General features: G+C 41.4%; 1 protein-coding gene across 4 annotated transcripts; it reads left to right on the plus strand.

The window, feature by feature from the left end:
* Positions 1–2,092: 2,092 nt before the first annotated feature.
* On the plus strand, positions 2,093–16,620 carry znf207 (zinc finger protein 207). 4 transcript variants are annotated; one of them, XM_033044651.1, is made up of 11 exons: positions 2,106–2,299; positions 3,755–3,881; positions 6,811–6,949; positions 7,666–7,839; positions 8,213–8,288; positions 8,988–9,091; positions 11,046–11,194; positions 11,464–11,568; positions 12,030–12,272; positions 12,428–12,590; positions 15,616–16,509. In XM_033044651.1, the coding sequence occupies exons 1-11, from the start codon at positions 2,259–2,261 to the stop codon at positions 15,783–15,785; spliced, it is 1,491 nt and encodes a 496-aa protein (XP_032900542.1). In that variant the 5' UTR covers positions 2,106–2,258; the 3' UTR covers positions 15,786–16,509. The 4 variants fall into 4 exon arrangements, with proteins under 4 accessions (XP_032900544.1, XP_032900542.1, XP_032900543.1 ...); XM_033044652.1 differs by having other exon boundaries at positions 2,114–2,299; positions 8,988–9,058; positions 15,616–16,620; XM_033044653.1 differs by lacking the exon at positions 11,464–11,568 and having other exon boundaries at positions 2,093–2,299; positions 15,616–16,521.
* The last annotated feature ends 384 nt before the right edge of the window (positions 16,621–17,004 follow it).

A 17,004-nucleotide genomic window follows, 5' to 3' on the forward strand; every position in this document is an offset into this window, starting at 1 on the left:
CTACATTTCATTTTACCCTGCTAGAGATTTTTTCAAAGAATTTGAACATTCACAAATCCATGTCAACTCTGCTCAATCATATTATTGTAACCATAGTTTTTTTTGTGTTGAGTATATATATATATATATATATATATATATATATATATATATATATATATATATATATATATATATATATATATATATATATATATATATATATATCTTCTACCTACATTCAATACATTTCAGTTAACACACATTCTCCAACTAGACTGTGTATAACTGTTGCACAATTCTGACTGCCTAAAACAGCAAATTCAAAAGTAAACATTTCATAGTTTAGTTTAACTCAGCCAGCAGAAATTACCCCTTTATCTATTTAGATACATTTATGAGGACATTCCTCTTACCACTGCTGTTATAATTTGCATAAAACACTCACTGATCCTCATTTAAGGGGAATATATAGGGTGAATTCACTCAATTTTTACCCAGAGTAGGGGAGTCAATAAACCAGAGGACATAAGTTTAAGGTGAGAGAAGAAAGATTTAAAAGGAACCTGACGAGCAACATTTTTCACATCGAGGATGGTGGGTATATGGAATGAGCTGCCAGAGGAGGTAGGTATCAGTTGAAGCAGGTACTATAACAACATTTAATAGGCACGTGTACATGGATAGGAGAACTTGAGAGGGTTATGGGCCAAATGGGACTAGTTTAGAGGCAACATTTAGGTCGTCAACGACAGGTTCGGCTGAAGGGACTGATTTCATGCTGTATGATTCTATGATCTATACTGTACATTTTCAGAGTGATGTTAATAAATGAGTAATAAATCAGTTATTTGCGCTGGGCCTCTTCCAGACCAGACTTTAGAGATGCAGCATGGAAAGAAGCCCTTTGGCCCACCGACTCCATGCCAATTAGTAATCTCCCCATACATTAGCACTAGCCTATACATTAGCGATAATTTACAATTTACAGCAGCCAATTAACCTACAAATCTGTACGTCTTTGCAGTGTGGGAGGAAACCGGAGTATCGGCGAATACCCATGCGGTCGCAGGGAGAACGTACAAACTCAGTACAGATAGGACCCGTAGTCAGGATTGAACCCAGCTCTGTGGCACTGTAATACAGCAACTCTACCACTGTGCTGCCCCAGGTTCCTTGAATTGACCTTGGAAATGACTATAGACAAAATATTAAAAACCTCCCAATTCTTATTCTGTGGGAGAATGATAATACCAAAATTCCATGGCGTGCGCAAGATCTGTAGATAGAGTATGGTTCAAAGTAATAATATTAAAATCTTTATCATATAATTAAGCTTCTAGAGTATGTATTATAAAGTCAGACGATGATAAAAAAAATTCAATGTACAAACCACCTACATAATCTTTATTCTTGGAAAAAGGAAACATAGAAGATTTAAAATATTTCTTTTAATCCTTACAATTTGTGCCTGTTTGGCAAGGCCAGCACTTATGACGTGTAGGAAGGTACTGCAGATACAAGAAAGCTGGAGTAACTCAGCGGGCCAGGCAACATAAGGTCATAAGTGAGTAGAATTAGGCCATTCGGCCCATCAAGTCTACTCTGCCATTCAATCATGATCTATCTCTTCCCCCTAAGACCATTCTCCTGCTTTCTCCCCATAACCTCTGACACCAGTAGTAATAAAAAAAATCTATTTATCTCTGCCTTAAAAATATCCACTGACTTAGCCTGGAACTCTTGAGAAAAGGAATAAGGTCTCGGGTCGAGATCCTTCTTCAGACTGAGAGTCTGAGGACAATGTGTCCAGTTGCCCTTGAGAGAGGGTGGTGGTAACAATTCCTGCAGTTCCTGGTATCACTAAACTTTTTGAAAGATGGATGAACCCAAGGGAGCTTTGGTGTTCAGTGGAGACAAGTGGCAGGAGGGATAAGGTTGAGCTAAAATGTTGTGGGTGTAGTTCTGGGCTACTCTGTGGAGGATTAACGTGTCATTAGTTAATTAGGTTGAAGGCTCCAGACACTTTGAGGATGTTCAAACCAGGAGTTAGGCCTCATTTGTGCTGCCTAGGAGACCGCCTCCATAAGGACGGCCAATCCTGAGAGCGGATGTTGTGAGGTGGGGCAGAGCCAGCGCGGCGCCATTTTGTTCTGTTGCCGCTGCGGCGAGGAGGAGAGAGAGAGAGACAAACGCTCGGCCGCTGATTTTAAACCCGCTCCTTTCCTCTCTATATCTTTCCCTCGTTCGCTTCGCTCGAGAAAAGAAACCGCGACAGGATGGGCCGCAAGAAGAAGAAGCAGATGAAGCCGTGGTGCTGGTATCCTTGCGGGCGGCTGGCTGCGGCCGCCATTATCTAGGCGCCGGTGGAGAGGACAAAGAAGCGGCGGCCGGGGCCCTGCAGCGGGCGGCAGTGTTATAAACTCCGGCCGCTGACAGGGGAGGCTGTGCGGACCTTGTAAACTGTTTATAACCAGGCTACAGGCCGCGGATTTATTGTGTGCGTGAGATGAAAGCGCCTGGTTTCAGACCGTTGCCGGATTAAGATGGCGCTGCCAGTTAGGTTCAGGTTTATTATTGTCACGTGTACAGAGGTACAGTGAACAGTTTTGTTGTGCATGCTATCCAAACGGATCAGATAATACTATACATACATTACAACGTCAACTTCGAGTACAATAGATAAAGCAAAATGGGAAGATACAGAGCGCAGAATATAGTTCTCACATTGCAGTGAATCAATCCGAGAGACGAAGTCGATGTCCGCTATGGGTAGAGCAAACTGGGGCAGTACCCGAACTCATTGAAGGACTGACAGAGGGGTTGAAGCCGTTCATGAGTCTTTCAAGCTTCTGTGTCTTCCACACGATGAGATAAGAAGGAATGGCCAAAGAAAGAAGAGTTTTTGTGATTGTGTGTAGAAAGGAAATGCAGATGCTGGTTTGTACCAAAGATAGACACAAAGTGCTGGAGTAACTCAGTGGGTCAGGCAGCATCTCTGGAGAAAAAGGACGGGTGTGGTTTTGAGTCTGTCAGTCTGAAGAAGGGCCCCAAAATCTACCAAAGGTAGAAGATCTATCCAAGATATTTGATGTGACTACTTTACCGTCCTGATATAAGCAAGCTATTTTGTCATCAAAATTGAGTACGATTAAGAATCCTGACCAGAAACCTCTGCATACCTTCCACAGATGTTGCCTGAACCACTGAGTTCCTCCAGCAGTTTCTCGTGTCTCCACTTTCTTATCCAGCCGTCGCTGGATGTGTGGTCTTTATGATTCTTCTGATTCTCTCCGATACACTGGAGTCAATATTTATCCATGAAATGTAGTCTGCCGTAATGTAGGGATGTACATTTTTGTACTTCAGTCTTTCTCAAAAACAATGTGTAATATCCTGTTATTTTCATATTTAATGAAGAGTAAGCATCACCCAAAATAAGAAAACTCAGTGGGTCAGGCAGCATCTGTGGTTATTTGTGTATGTAGACAAGACCATTCATTAAGCTTAAGGCTTGTATTTGTTGTATGGTAGTACATAGCATTAGAAAATGGAGTAGGCCATTCAGCCCCTCATATCTACTATTTAATGAGTTTGCTCCATTTACTTCTGCACCATTTTCCAGAATTAGTTCCATTATCTCTTGCTTCTTTAAAACCTGTAAATATTAAACTGCTCTAGCTAATTATCAAGTAATTTTGTGTTTCTTTGTCTCGTATTTGGTTTATTTTGCGCACGCAGGCTTTTTTTCTTTTCCTTAACCACAGCTGTTCAGGTACTGCAACAGAGATTTTGATGACGAGAAGATTCTTATTCAGCACCAAAAAGCAAAACACTTCAAATGTCATATTTGTCATAAAAAGTTGTATACAGGTCCAGGTCTTGCAATTCACTGCATGCAGGTAATTTCTGTCTACTTACTAACATATTCAAAATAAATGTGAATAATGTTGAAACTGGGATTTTTTCATTGCCGTAGTTTTTTTAATTGTACATTTTAAATGGATTGTTATTGAGTAAACGGTTTGCATGGCCTCTGAAATCCATTACGTAATACAACACTGGAGCATTCAAGGCAGGCAAGAGCCAGCAATTGTGTAGTTTTTATATCTTGTCCTAAAAGCCTCCAGGCCATGAATAATTTACAGATGTTGCTACCATCAAGTGGATATATCGCCTGCTTGCACATAATGACTGCAACATTTTAAATTGAATATCATCGTGATAATACTGGTGGCTGTGATGAATTATGACCAAGGCACAGGCTCAACCCCAGGTCTTCACATTGTGACATGTGACACTTTGCTTGCAACGTAGATGAGGCATTGTGTAAAAGCTGGATTCGAGGTGTAAAAGCTGGATTCCAGGACTAGCAAGTGGAGGGCGAGTGAAGAAGTGGGCTGCATTTTTAGTGTTGGTTTGTCTGGCTATTTGAGAATTAACTGTTTTCCAGTCTGATTAAAATTCAGACTTTTGGGTACAAGTGTGGGATCATACCTCTATTGTCAACTTTATGTTATGGTGCATGAAGAGAAAATGGCACTACTGAAAATTGTGGGAACTCCTATCTTGTTAACTAATTGTTTGCTCAGGGGTTTCTTAGTATAAAAGTAATGTCTACAGATGCATTAATGTGTATGGTATATTTTTGCTGCATTGGGTAGTACTTTGAAATGTGGACGATCTCCTGGAGGAATACTAATTATCTGTATATTTTAATTCTGAGAGCTGTCAGTGGCTTATAAAGAAAAACGAGTACCTAATTTAGTTGTCTGGCCTAATTATTGCTCCTCATGTAATCGGTGAAGGACTTCTATGTTTTGATTAAGGTGGTTTTGCTGAAACATCCAAGCATCATGCAAGAAACTAAGAACACCTTGTACTTTAACCAGACTATCAGCTTGGGTGCTAAGTCTAACAAAATAAGAGTGCATTTAATTGGCTTGAGCTTAGTGTCTTAAATCATGCATGCGCTGCTCTCCAGTAGATCAATGATAGACACAAAAATCTGTAGTAACTCAGCGGGACAGGCAGCATCTGGAGAGAAGGAATGGGTGATGTTTCGAGTTGAGACCCTTCTTCAGACTGGTTAGGGATAAGGGAAACACGGTGATGTGGAGAGATAAAGAACAATGAATGAAAAATATGCAAAAAAAGGAGCTATGATAAAGGAAACGGGCCATTTGTTAGCTGTTTGTAGGGTGAAAATGAGAAGCTAGTGTGACTTGGGTGGGGGAGGGATAGAGAGAGGGAATGCTGGGGCTACCTGAAGTGAGAGAAATTAATATTCATACCACTGGGCTGTAAGCTGCCCAAGCGAAATATGAGATGCTGTTCTACAGTAGATCATTGTTAGTATCCCATTTCTTTGTCATTTCCTCTAACCAAAGCTTTAACTAGCTGATCAAGCCCATGTCTTGATCCCTTCTTATTCTCCCTCTGCGCCGAGGCGATCCAAGCTTCAGATGTTGTGACCCCGCCGGGCGATGGTAAGTAATGTCAGTCCTGCGGCTGAATCCGAGCTCCGCGAATGGGCCGGTTCAATTCCGCGGCCCGGGGTGGTCGAAGCTGTGGCCCTCCAGTCCAGCGGACGCAGATGTTGCGGGAGCTCCGGAGAACAGGTCACCAACCTGTGACCTGCGAGCTCCCGACGATGTCGTCCACTGGGCCATTGGGTGGCCGCTGCCGCTGGAACATACTGAGATATTAAAGTTTGGTTCAATTTGTGATGGTGTAATGGGAAAGGGACTGGATATTGTGATGGGATGACTGATTACTGTTCCACTGCAAAATCTCCTCAAAGTATGCTCTGTCTCGTGATGAGCATTTTAATGACTGGAGGAAATGACCTGCTCGCCATTTCTCTGCATTTCTAATGCATGGCATTGGGGAAAGGGGACGCAGGATTTATTTGACTACGTTTTTAATGAGGAATACCTTGAGGCATTCCCAAAAATAGTTTTACAGGAATGAAACTAAGTAGCATATCTCCTCCGTTATTTGAGGCTTGTCCAATAGACACCCAGTTTAGATTTTATGCAGGTTCTGCTGCTAGCTGGATCTGTGAGAAAGCTGTTCAGTGTCATGTGGCCACAACCTTGCAGAAACGTAATGGATGCAAAACCATTAGCTGATTTTAAGATGCTTGTCAGATGTTCTTTGACTTTGTTCAGATGTTTAATTAATTTTTAATCTAATTGGACTGCACTGTTGTACAACAACAGTGGTTTTGAGAATGGTCTGTGTGCTCTTTTTTCAATTTTAGATATGCGACTGCTCTAGCATAAAACAATAGTCTGCTTTTTTTTGTGCTGAGTTGTTTTATTGGGGCTTTTTTCTAAGTTTAAAATATCTAACAGAATAGTAGCAGGGAATGAGGAACTTCTGTAATGTGGAAGAATTAGTGAGCTGAGATTTCATATCTTTAAATCATGATGTGAATTAACAAAAAATGAATAAGGATAAATACTACCTGCCATCAGTGACTAGAGGACTATTTCAAGTTGATTGGTAAAAAAGATCAGAGGCAGAATTACTCTTGTTTCGGGGTGGTTTGATTTTTATGCAATTCCTGTAAGGAAGATGGGAGCACATTTGTAACCACCAACTGGATAAATTAAGTGAGGTTTTTTTACTTATGAAGATGTTGCAAATTTAAGTCACATTGATAATGGGTCAAAAGTTCTGTATTACCAATTTTTTTTTTTTTAATTTTTTTTTTAATTGAGTTGCTCTGTGAACTAGATATATTTGTAAATTGAAAGATTTTTATTGTACCAATTGTATTTGCAACAATGTTTTGAAATGTCATGGAATATTTCTGCCTTGTAGGTTCACAAGGAAACAATAGATGCAGTCCCAAATGCTATTCCAGGAAGAACAGACATAGAGCTGGAAATCTATGGAATGGAGGGCATTCCAGAAAAGGATATGGAGGAGAGGAGGCGTCTACTTGAACAGAAGACTCAAGGTAAATACCTGCCATGTCATCATTTCTTGATCTAGAAGTTATCACGAAGTCTGTCCACTGGCAATTTTTTGGCTGAATTGAGCCGAATTGGTTCTGCAAATGTCTTGGACAAATAAAAAGCAAAGTAACTTGTATTTATTTAGCTCCTATTTAGAGCCTCCCAAAGTGTTACATATTGAAGTTTAGATACGACGGTATCTAGATGGATTTTATTTATGAGTCTTGATTGTAAATGACTAGCCGGTGTGACTAGATCTTATTAAGATGCAGTTTCTCGTGAAAGTTACTAGACTGCGTCCAGGAGACTCTTTGAAGTGATACTGTATTTAGCACCTATGTGGCTGAGTGTTTAAGCATGATGTTCTTATTCAGAATCCCCTTCAATGCTGGGAATTCCAGCTAACTAGATTGAAGGTGGAGACTATCTCCCTCACTGAGAGAACAAAATTATGGCCATAGGAACAGACCTTACTCATTTTTTCTTTTAAAACAATATGGATTCCAATCCAATCTAATGACCCTATTGTCCAGATTTTCCTGCAATAAAGATAGGGTTTGTGATTCAGTTGAATGCTCCTGCTTTTTAATTTTGAAGCGTCGATTGTAGAACACTTTAAGTGGAAGATATTTGGAAGAAAGATTCAAAATGATTAGTCAGCTGAGTTTAACCATGGTCTTTCGATTGCAGATGTTTAAATTTTTACATTTTCCTCCAGCTGAAAGTCAGAAAAAGAAGCAGAAAGATGACGATTCTGACGAGTTTGATGATGACGACACAGAAGCTGGGCCCTCGTTCCAACAACAAGGAGTGCAGCAACAGCAGAACTTCATTTCACATATGAACCAGTCGGGTATGCACAATGTACCAGGTGCACCCGGGATTCCACCAGGTGATGGAACTATGTTAAAATTAATTACTGCTTGTATATATATATTTCTCACGCACTGCCAGAAATACTTGCGAGCCATTACTGGATGTGGAATTTACAAAAATGATTCGGGCTTCTTGATTTCCTCTGTTTCCAAATGTGCATAGCATTGTTTGGGTTTATTACCAGTTTGGCAGCATTTCCTCTTGGCCATTCCTATCCATATGTGCAAGAGATTCTTTGTGCAATCTATTGCAACTAGTTTCAATCTGATAATTTGAGATTTCTATGCTCAGCTGTCAGAGCAAGGTCGCATAGCAGGTTCTTCTTTCCAATAATTCTAGATTAGTTGTGATTTCGCTCTTTACATGATTGAATTTATTTTCATCTGCAGGTGTGCCAACAGTGGTACCAGGTGTTCCTCCTATGATGCCAGGAATGCCTCCGGTGATGCCAGGGATGCCTCCAGGGTCAGTGTGTTGATTTACTTCCATATTATCATCCGTTTTAAGCAGTGAGACTTTTTTTAAATTAAGCGGCATGTTATATTTTGTCGCACACCAACACATTATGCTGTGAAATTATCATATTGCCCTGCTTTGGACAAGATAAAGCACCCTCCTAATCAACTGATTATTCCACAAAGTTACTAGTGTTTGTGTTAGGTAATTAAACCATTCAGCAATTTATAGTCTACTTTTCCATACTGCTAGCTCTCATACTTTTTCTCTGTTTTGGTCAACAAAGAAAGCTCTGGACAAGTTACTGGTAGCTTTTGGGATCAAGAGCTTTGGCTGCCTTTCACTGCTCACCATCTTCACTCTGGGACACATGACAGATCTACACCAGCCAACTCGGCACGCTTTGGGCCTTTTGTTTTCCTAACAGCAAAGACAGTTTGCTCTGTCGACTGTGTGCCAGCTTGGGAACAGTCCCATCGATCCTGTCTCCTTCATTTCCTGTAAGCTATTCATTCTTATCTGCAGTTTGATTCTCAGAAGACATGCTCACAATACTTGCAATTTAGCAAATTAATTTATCAACCATCCTGTCTTTGGGACTTGAAAGGAAATGGAAGCACCTGAGATCAGGTTTAAACCTTGGGCCCCTGAGATTGCACCACTGTGCCGTCCAGCAGTAATCTAATTGGAGCTTTTTTGTACTCACAGAATGATGCCTATGGGTGGAATGATGCCTCCAGGACCTGGAATGCCACCCATGATGCCAGGCATGCACCCTGGTGGGTATTTGAAAATGGCTGGTGGCAACCTAGGTCTGTATTGCAGAGAATAATAATTTTAAATAGTTTAAGATCTATAATAATAATACAAAATAGCAACTTCAGAAAAGTACCTTTGAGCATTTCCAAAAATAACGCAGACATGGCTGAGTGATTTGTTTGTTTTTACTTGGCAAATCTTACTTGAAAAGAGGTGGGATGTTTCAGAAAAAAGGTTTTATAATTTTGTAAAAATGTAATAGTTAAGTTACTAGACCAGCAGTCTAATGCCCCTGTCCCACTTAGGAAGCATGAATGGAAACCTCTGCAGACTTTGCGCCCCACCCAAGGTTTCCGTGCGGTTCCCGGAGGTTTTTGTCAGTCTCCCTACCTGCTTCCATTACCTGCAACCTCCGGGAACCGCACGGAAACCTTGGGTGGGGCGCAAAGTCTCCAGAGGTTTCCGTTCGGGTTTCCTAAGTGGGACAGGGGCATTAGACTAATGAACTTGACACATTCATGAATTTGTAATTCGGCTAAATTGGGAAGCTGGTAAATATGATAATTAGTCTATTGTAATGGAGTCTTAACCCACCTGACTTGTTAAGGTTTCTTGGGAAAAGTAGCTTCTCGTGCAAATTATTTAGATAATGCACGATTGCTGGGCTAACATAGCCATTGTTTATGAATAAGTGCTTTAAAAAAAAAAGTTGTGTTTTTATGTTCCTTTTTTGGATATTGCATAACTATTGCATCTATAAAATGCACTGTAGCTGGAACACATTGCTTCTCCAGACACCTTTCAAGCCTGTATTCTTCACCTTCTGAGCTTGCAACCATTACCACCAAGGAGAAGGGCAACTGTGAATAGGAACACCAACTTCAAGTCCTCCAGCTTGCATAGCTTTGTGACATGGACATCCTTACAGCAATATATTTCTTAAGTCCCCAAAATCCCTGCTCAATATCATTGGAAGCCCTTTGACCCAAAGAACTGCATTGGTTCAAGAAATGGGATTTGAAAAGTGCTGGAGTAACATGGCTGCATCGCTGGGGAACATTGCGTTTTGGGTCAGGACCGTTCTTCAGACTTAAGTCTCCACCTCATCTTTCTTGTCATAATGTTAGGAGTGAACGGGTCCTTTTCAGAATGGCAGGCAGTCGCGAGTGGAGTGCCGCAAGGCTCGGTGTTGGGAAGAGGGAATTCGGAGCAACACTAGCAAGTTTGCGGATGACACAAAGCTGGGTGGCAATGTGAACTGTGAAGAGGATGTTGGGAGGTTGCAGGGTGACCTGGACAGGTTGAGTGAGTGGGCAGATGCGTGGCAGATGCAGTATAATATAGATAAATGTGAAGTTATCCACTTTGGTGGCAAAAACAAGGGGGGAGATTATTATCTCAATGCGGTTAGGTAAGGGGGAGGTACAGCGAGACCTGGGTGTCCTTGGACACCGGTCACTGAAAGTTGGAGTGCAGGTACAGCAGGCAGTGAAGAAAGCTAATGGAATGTTGGCCTTCATAACAAGGGGATTTCAGTATAGGAGTAGAGAGGCTCTTCTGCAGTTGTATAGGGCTTTGGTAAGACCACATCTGGAGTATTGTGTACAGTTTTGGTCTCCTAATTTGAGGAAGGACATCCTTGTGATTGAGACAGTCTAGCGTAGGTTCACGAGATTGATCCCTGGGATGGCGGGACTGAGCTGTTGATATTTTACGCTGTTCTTTCACTGGTTGTAGATACAGGGCATTTTTATTGTGAAGTAGATCTTATGATGCATATTATTTTATTATATAGAACTTAAAATTTTAAAGTACACCGACGGATGAATTCCAGAATTAAAATGTATGTTTTGATGAACTGATCATTTAATATTTGAACATAATTCAGTGCCTATAGCCGTCGATTCTTAGCAAATTAAGAGCTAATTGTCAAGTACATTACATAAAGTGCTGGAGCATTTAATTTGTAAATTGTCTTGCTCTTATAGTTTTTGTGTGCTCTTCCAGGTATGCCACCACCTGTTCCACGCCCAGGTGGGCCGTCCATGACCCAGTCACAACCTGTGGTTGCACCTGGTGTACCCAGTAGAGCACCACTACCTGGACCTGGTCCACAGTCCCCCATCGCAAAGCCGCTCTTCCCCAGTGCTGGACAAGTAAGTGCATGCCAACTCTAAGCTGTCTGCTTCTCGTATTATTCTATCGCAATCAAATTCCTGATATGTGGATTATTTTATTACTTAGATACTCGTTGCAATTGACACTTTGGGGTAGGAATTGGTTTATTTGGGATAAATAGTAAAATATTGGAAATTGCTATTCCTCTAGGTTTTAATACATTGAACTTTTGATGGTTATCCTTTTGTCAGTGTCGGTTACTGGCAGCTGTTGAGGGTTTTCACTGTCTGCTCTTTTTATGCTTCAGATGGGGACTCGTGTTTCAAGCACAACTACAGCCTCCACTACAGCTTCATCAAATTCAGCCAACCTCTCAACTTCCTCTAAGCCTCTGTTTCCTAGTGCAGCACAAGTACGCAGGGAGTCACTATCTATTCTGGTGTTAGACTAATTCACAGCGCTTCACCTACAGGATAACTTTTGAGCATGCATTAAACCAGCTTTAGAGGCTTTTGGAGTTGTGTATGGGCTGTGTAATGTAAATCCGGTGTAGTGTGCTGTACTACTTTGTAGAGTTAGCACTTATATATTTTTTAAACATAATCAAACACACTTCCTACAGCTTTATATGATGCAGAGTCTTGTTGAAGGTTTCCCAGTTTAAATTGAATCAGAAAATCGTGTAATTTCAAGCACCCTTTCTGTTGCCACTGAGGTTAATTCTGATTGCTCTAACAATTGAAACTTGTAAACCTTCATTCCGAGAATAGCATGTTATTTGTGAAAGTGTAATCTGCTTTGCTTGTGGCTTGAAATTCTTTTCTCTCTTTTCTTTTGGATTTGTTGTTAATATGATTCTTGTTGATCCCACAGAGCCAGCAGTCCGTGTCCGGACCAGTGGGTACAGATTTTAAACCCCTGAGCAGCGCCCCTGTCACCATTGCAGAACCTCCAAAGCCCACATTCCCGGCCTACACTCAATCCACAGCTACCGCTACAAGCACGTCAAACAGTGCCACAGCCAAGCCCGCTGTCCCTGTTACTAGTAAGCCTGCTACTCTAACCACAACTAGTGCAACTAGTAAGTTGATCCATCCAGATGAGGATATATCATTGGTAAGTGTGGGTCATTCAAGAGTTTTATTTAAAGACGTGTTATGTTACCTTGCTGTGCCTATGCAAATTCAATAACAGATTCTTATAAAAAGTTCTGTCCTTTGCAGGGGGGAAAACTAATGTGCCGTTGCAATTTTCTTTGCTTTGCCCTGCAGGAGGAAAGGAGAGCTCAGTTTCCAAAGTACCAGCGTAACATCCCTCGTCAAGGCCAGGCGACAATGGGGCCACCACCTGTTGGGCCGATGGGCGGCATGATGCCACCACAACAAGGGATGCCACCTCAGCAAACAGCGATGCGACCTCCCATGCCACCACCAGGTTGGAACCATTCACTTTCTTAACTTGTAATGATGGTTAATTCTAATTGAAAGTAAGAGAGTATTAAAAATACCAATAATTTTGGATTTTGCTTGACTTAGAGATTTATGATAATTGGATAACATAAAAGATATTTGGACAGGTATGTGGATAGGAAAGGTTTTGAGGGATATGGGCCAAATTCGGTCGGGTGGGACTCGTGTATGTGGGGCATATATTTGGGGGGGGGGGGGGTGGGGAATGAAGAAAGGACAATAGGGACCCGGCAGAGGGGAGAACAAAATGAGGAGCCGGCGTGCTTTGTAACTTTGTCAGCGCCGTAGGTGGTCGCTATTTGTATGTATTGGGTATGCAAGCAAATAATTTTCACTGTGCCTGGTCACATGTGACAATAAAGTATTCCATTCCATTCTTGGAACACAAGTTGTAGGAGCAGAGTTCGGCCAATCGGCCCATCAGGTCTACTCCGCTATTCAATTCTGGTTGATCTTTATTTCCCTTTCAACCTCATTCTCCTGCCTTCTCCCGATAACCCCTGACACACGTACTGATCAAGAATCTATGAATCTCCACCTTAAAAATATCAATTGACATCCTCGGCAGCCTTCTGGGGCAATGGATTCCACAAATTCACCACCTTCTGACTAAAGACATTCCACATCTCCTTCTTGTGGTATTCTAAGTGAGGGGTGCAGACACCACGGTAACTGCAAGGGGCAGGCATTTGGCCATTTATGTTAACTGTTTTTACATTTAAACCAAATTTTCACCACGGGTGTTTAGCTTTATCATTGTCACCAATATCTGCATAGAGAAAAAAACTCTGTTTTGCTTGCAATCCGTTCAAATCGGATGATACTATACATATATACAATCAAATAAAATGGGTTGTGTGAACAGAAGTATATGTAGTGCAGAATATAGTCTCAACATTGCAGTGTAACAGTTCCAGGGACAAAATCCAATGTCTGCAGTGTGGTAGAGGCATATTGAACAGTACCCTAGCTTATGATTTTTATATATTCCTATAAATATTTGCCCTACAAGTATTCATGCATTTATCCTGATACTAAGTCTGCTCTTGCCATATTTTTAGTTAATGCATTCCAAATGTTTTTGTATGTTGCCATTGTTTTCCAGTCACCTTGCAAGTGCGCTTACCAGGTACTGATTCTGATAATAAAGAAGTGTATTTACTCTTATCGAAGCTCATCATCGCTTTGGCCACATTTAAAATTTATCTCCTAATCACAAATGTTTTAAGAAAACACAATCCTTCCAGCTTTCCCAAATAAAAGTTATTGGTACATTCTGCTACCTCGGCTGCAATTTTGAAATAAAACAGAAAATGCCGGTCTTTGGCATGGCAAGTTGGCAAAGCTGGCTCATAGCTCAACGGGTTTAATTCTGTGTGGGGGTTGCCCATTCTTCCTGTGACCATGTAAGTTTCCCTTGTGTGTTTTACCCACATTTCAAACACATGAGTGTTGACCGATTAACTGGCCGTTATAAATTGCGTCTAGTACGTAGATTTGAAGGTAAAACGGGATAGACAATAGGTGCAGGAGTAGGCTATTCAGCCCTTCGAGCCAACACTGCCATTCAACGTGATCATGGCTGATCATCCTCAATCCGTACCCCGTTCCTGCCTTCTCCCAATATCCCCTGACTCCGCTATCTTTAATAGCCCTATCTAGCTCCCTCATGAAAGTACCCAGAGAACTGACCTTCACTGCCGTCTGAGGCAGAGAATTCTACAGACTCACAACTGGGTAGGATGAGTGTAAAAATGAGTGCTTGATTGCCAATGTGTCAGAGGTGTCTGCTTCTGTACCTCGCCAATGATTCTTAATACTCGTAGATGTAATAAGTTGTGTACAACAGAGGCAAGATGGAGGAACAGTCAGAGATGGAGTGCAGAGGTCAATTAAATTGCAAAAATTGATCATGCTAGCTTGAAGGCAGTGAAGGCATTTTGGCCTTCATAACAAGAGGAGTTGAGTATAGGAGCAAAGAGTTCCTTCTGCAGTTGTATAGCGCCCTAGTGCGACCACACCTGGATTATGGTGTGCAGTTTTCGTCCCCTAATTTGAGGAAGGATATTTTTGCTATTGAGGGAGTGCAGCGTAGGTTTACAAGGTTAATTCCCGGGATTGCGGATCTGTCATATGCTGAGAGAATAGAGCGGCTGGGCTTGTATACTCTGGAGTTTAGAAGGATGAGAGTGGATCTTATTGAAACGTATAAGATTATTGAGGGTTTGGACACGCTAGAAGGAGGAAACGTGTTCCCGATGTTGGAGTCCAGAACCAGGGGCCACTGTTTAAGAATAAGGGGTAAGCCATTTAGAACAGAGACGAGGAAACACTTTTTCTTACAGAGAGTGGCGAGTTTGTGGCATTCTCTGCCTCAGAGGGTGGTGGAGGCGGGTTCTCTGGATGCTTTCAAGAGAGAGCTAGATAGGGCTCTTAAAAATAGCGGAGTCAGGATATGGGGAGATGGCAGGAACGGGGTACTGGTTGGGGATGATCCGCCATGATCACATTGAATGGCTCGAGGGGCTGAATGACCTACTCCTGCACCTATTGTCTATTGTCCTTTGTCTATTGAAGCTGATGTGTGAGAAATTCCTTATTGCCCAGAGAGAGTGAAAAAGAGCAAGCATGTCACTGCTGAAGGTTGAATTTCTGTTGGTTTGAATATCAGCCAATGAGTGGAATTTTCCCTTTTCAGACTTAGGTTATCTCTTGTTGAGAGTATTGTGCTGCATGACACTGGGTATACATTAACAGATGGGTAAAAAAACAAACACAATGCTGGAGTAACTCCTCTATCCATGTTCTCCAGGGATGCTACCTGACCTGCTGGATTATTTTAACACTTTTTGCTCAAGATTGTAGCATCTGCAGTTTCTTGCGGCCAAATCAATGTTCATAGATACATTTTAACGTCTGAATCTTGTAAATGTCCCATATTCCATTTGACAAGGCTTCTGATTAACGTTGCCATTTTCCTTTGCTTTCAGGTCAGTATGGTGGCCCTCCCCAGGGAATGCCAGGATACCTCCCTGGTGGCATGCCTCCATATGGACAGGGACCTCCTATGGTGCCTCCTTACCAGGGTGGACCCCCTCGACCGCCAATGGGAATGTCCGGAATGAGGCCCCCAGTAATGTCGCAGGGGGGCCGTTACTGAAGCTGCTGTACCTACATAAATAGGTTTGGAGATTCAACCTTTTCTCAACTTGCTGTTAACTAGACAAGCTTCAGTGACAATAAGTGACTTTAACTTTTTTTTTAAAGAAAAAAACGTAAACCTCTTCCAGCCTGCTAAATGATGACCACAAAAAACTTGCTGAACGCTGCAACATGCTGTTCTTATTTTACCTCTAGCAGGGAAAAGAAAATCATACTCTTGAAAAGCAAAACCCTGTCAGAGTATTTTCTCTCTCTCCTCTCCCATTCCCTGCACCCCACCCTCCCAATGTTATTGCAATTCATGTTGTATAGCTTCTTTTCTCGTGTTTCATCTAGGTTTTTAGAAGTGAAGTATAATAAATGTGGTCCGTTTATATATTAAAAAAATTGAAGGCGCTGGAGTTACATGAACGTACAGTACCACCTTTTAAAGGCAAGTTCTGTAAATTAAAATTTGCTTTTGAATTAAAATCAGAAGTGAGGCCTTCACAGCACATTTAGGTGCTGTTGGACTGTTGTGTCCCCAACATTGTTTGGTGAAGGCTTCTGGTGTAATTTCTTGTTTCTGTCCCAAATACCTGTTCAGTTGCTTTTTGATTATGTAACTGTTGAACGTGCCCCGTATCCAGCTGGATGCCGGGCTTAACAAAACTATTTTTGAACATAAACAGGGGCATACCAAATTTCTGTATTGTTGTAAAGCTTATTGTAATAAAACTTGATGGAAACATTAATGTTGCTTCATTCGTAACCAGCTGTGGATCACTGCCTCAAGGTTTGTACCACTGCATGTTGCTGTGATTTAATGCAAAAATAAAGGTAAATGTATTGGAGGGGGATTGTACTGGTTATGTTTTTGGAATGAACTTCTGTTCTGCATATATCTGTGTAATCTCTGCATGATCTGTAGTCGCCCATTAAGTGTTTTACATTCATATTTATGATAAAATCTAGGTCAGTAAAATAAATGTAAAAACAGAAAATGCTGGAAACACTCAGCAGGTTAGTCAGTAGCTGTGGGGAGAGAAGCGGTTATTTCATATCAAGAACCTCATCATAAACTAAGATTAAGTTTCTCTCTTCACAGATGTTGCCTGGCTTTCTGGGCTCTTCCTGCATTTCCTGTTTTTTTTCCAAATTTCCAACATCTGCAGTTTTTTTTGCTTAACAGAAAACATTTTAAAAACCTTTCTGGAAAGATTGTGGAGTGAATGCAT

The sequence above is a fragment of the Amblyraja radiata genome, chromosome 26 (genome assembly GCF_010909765.2).
Source record: "Amblyraja radiata isolate CabotCenter1 chromosome 26, sAmbRad1.1.pri, whole genome shotgun sequence".
NCBI classification, from domain to species: domain Eukaryota; kingdom Metazoa; phylum Chordata; class Chondrichthyes; order Rajiformes; family Rajidae; genus Amblyraja; species Amblyraja radiata.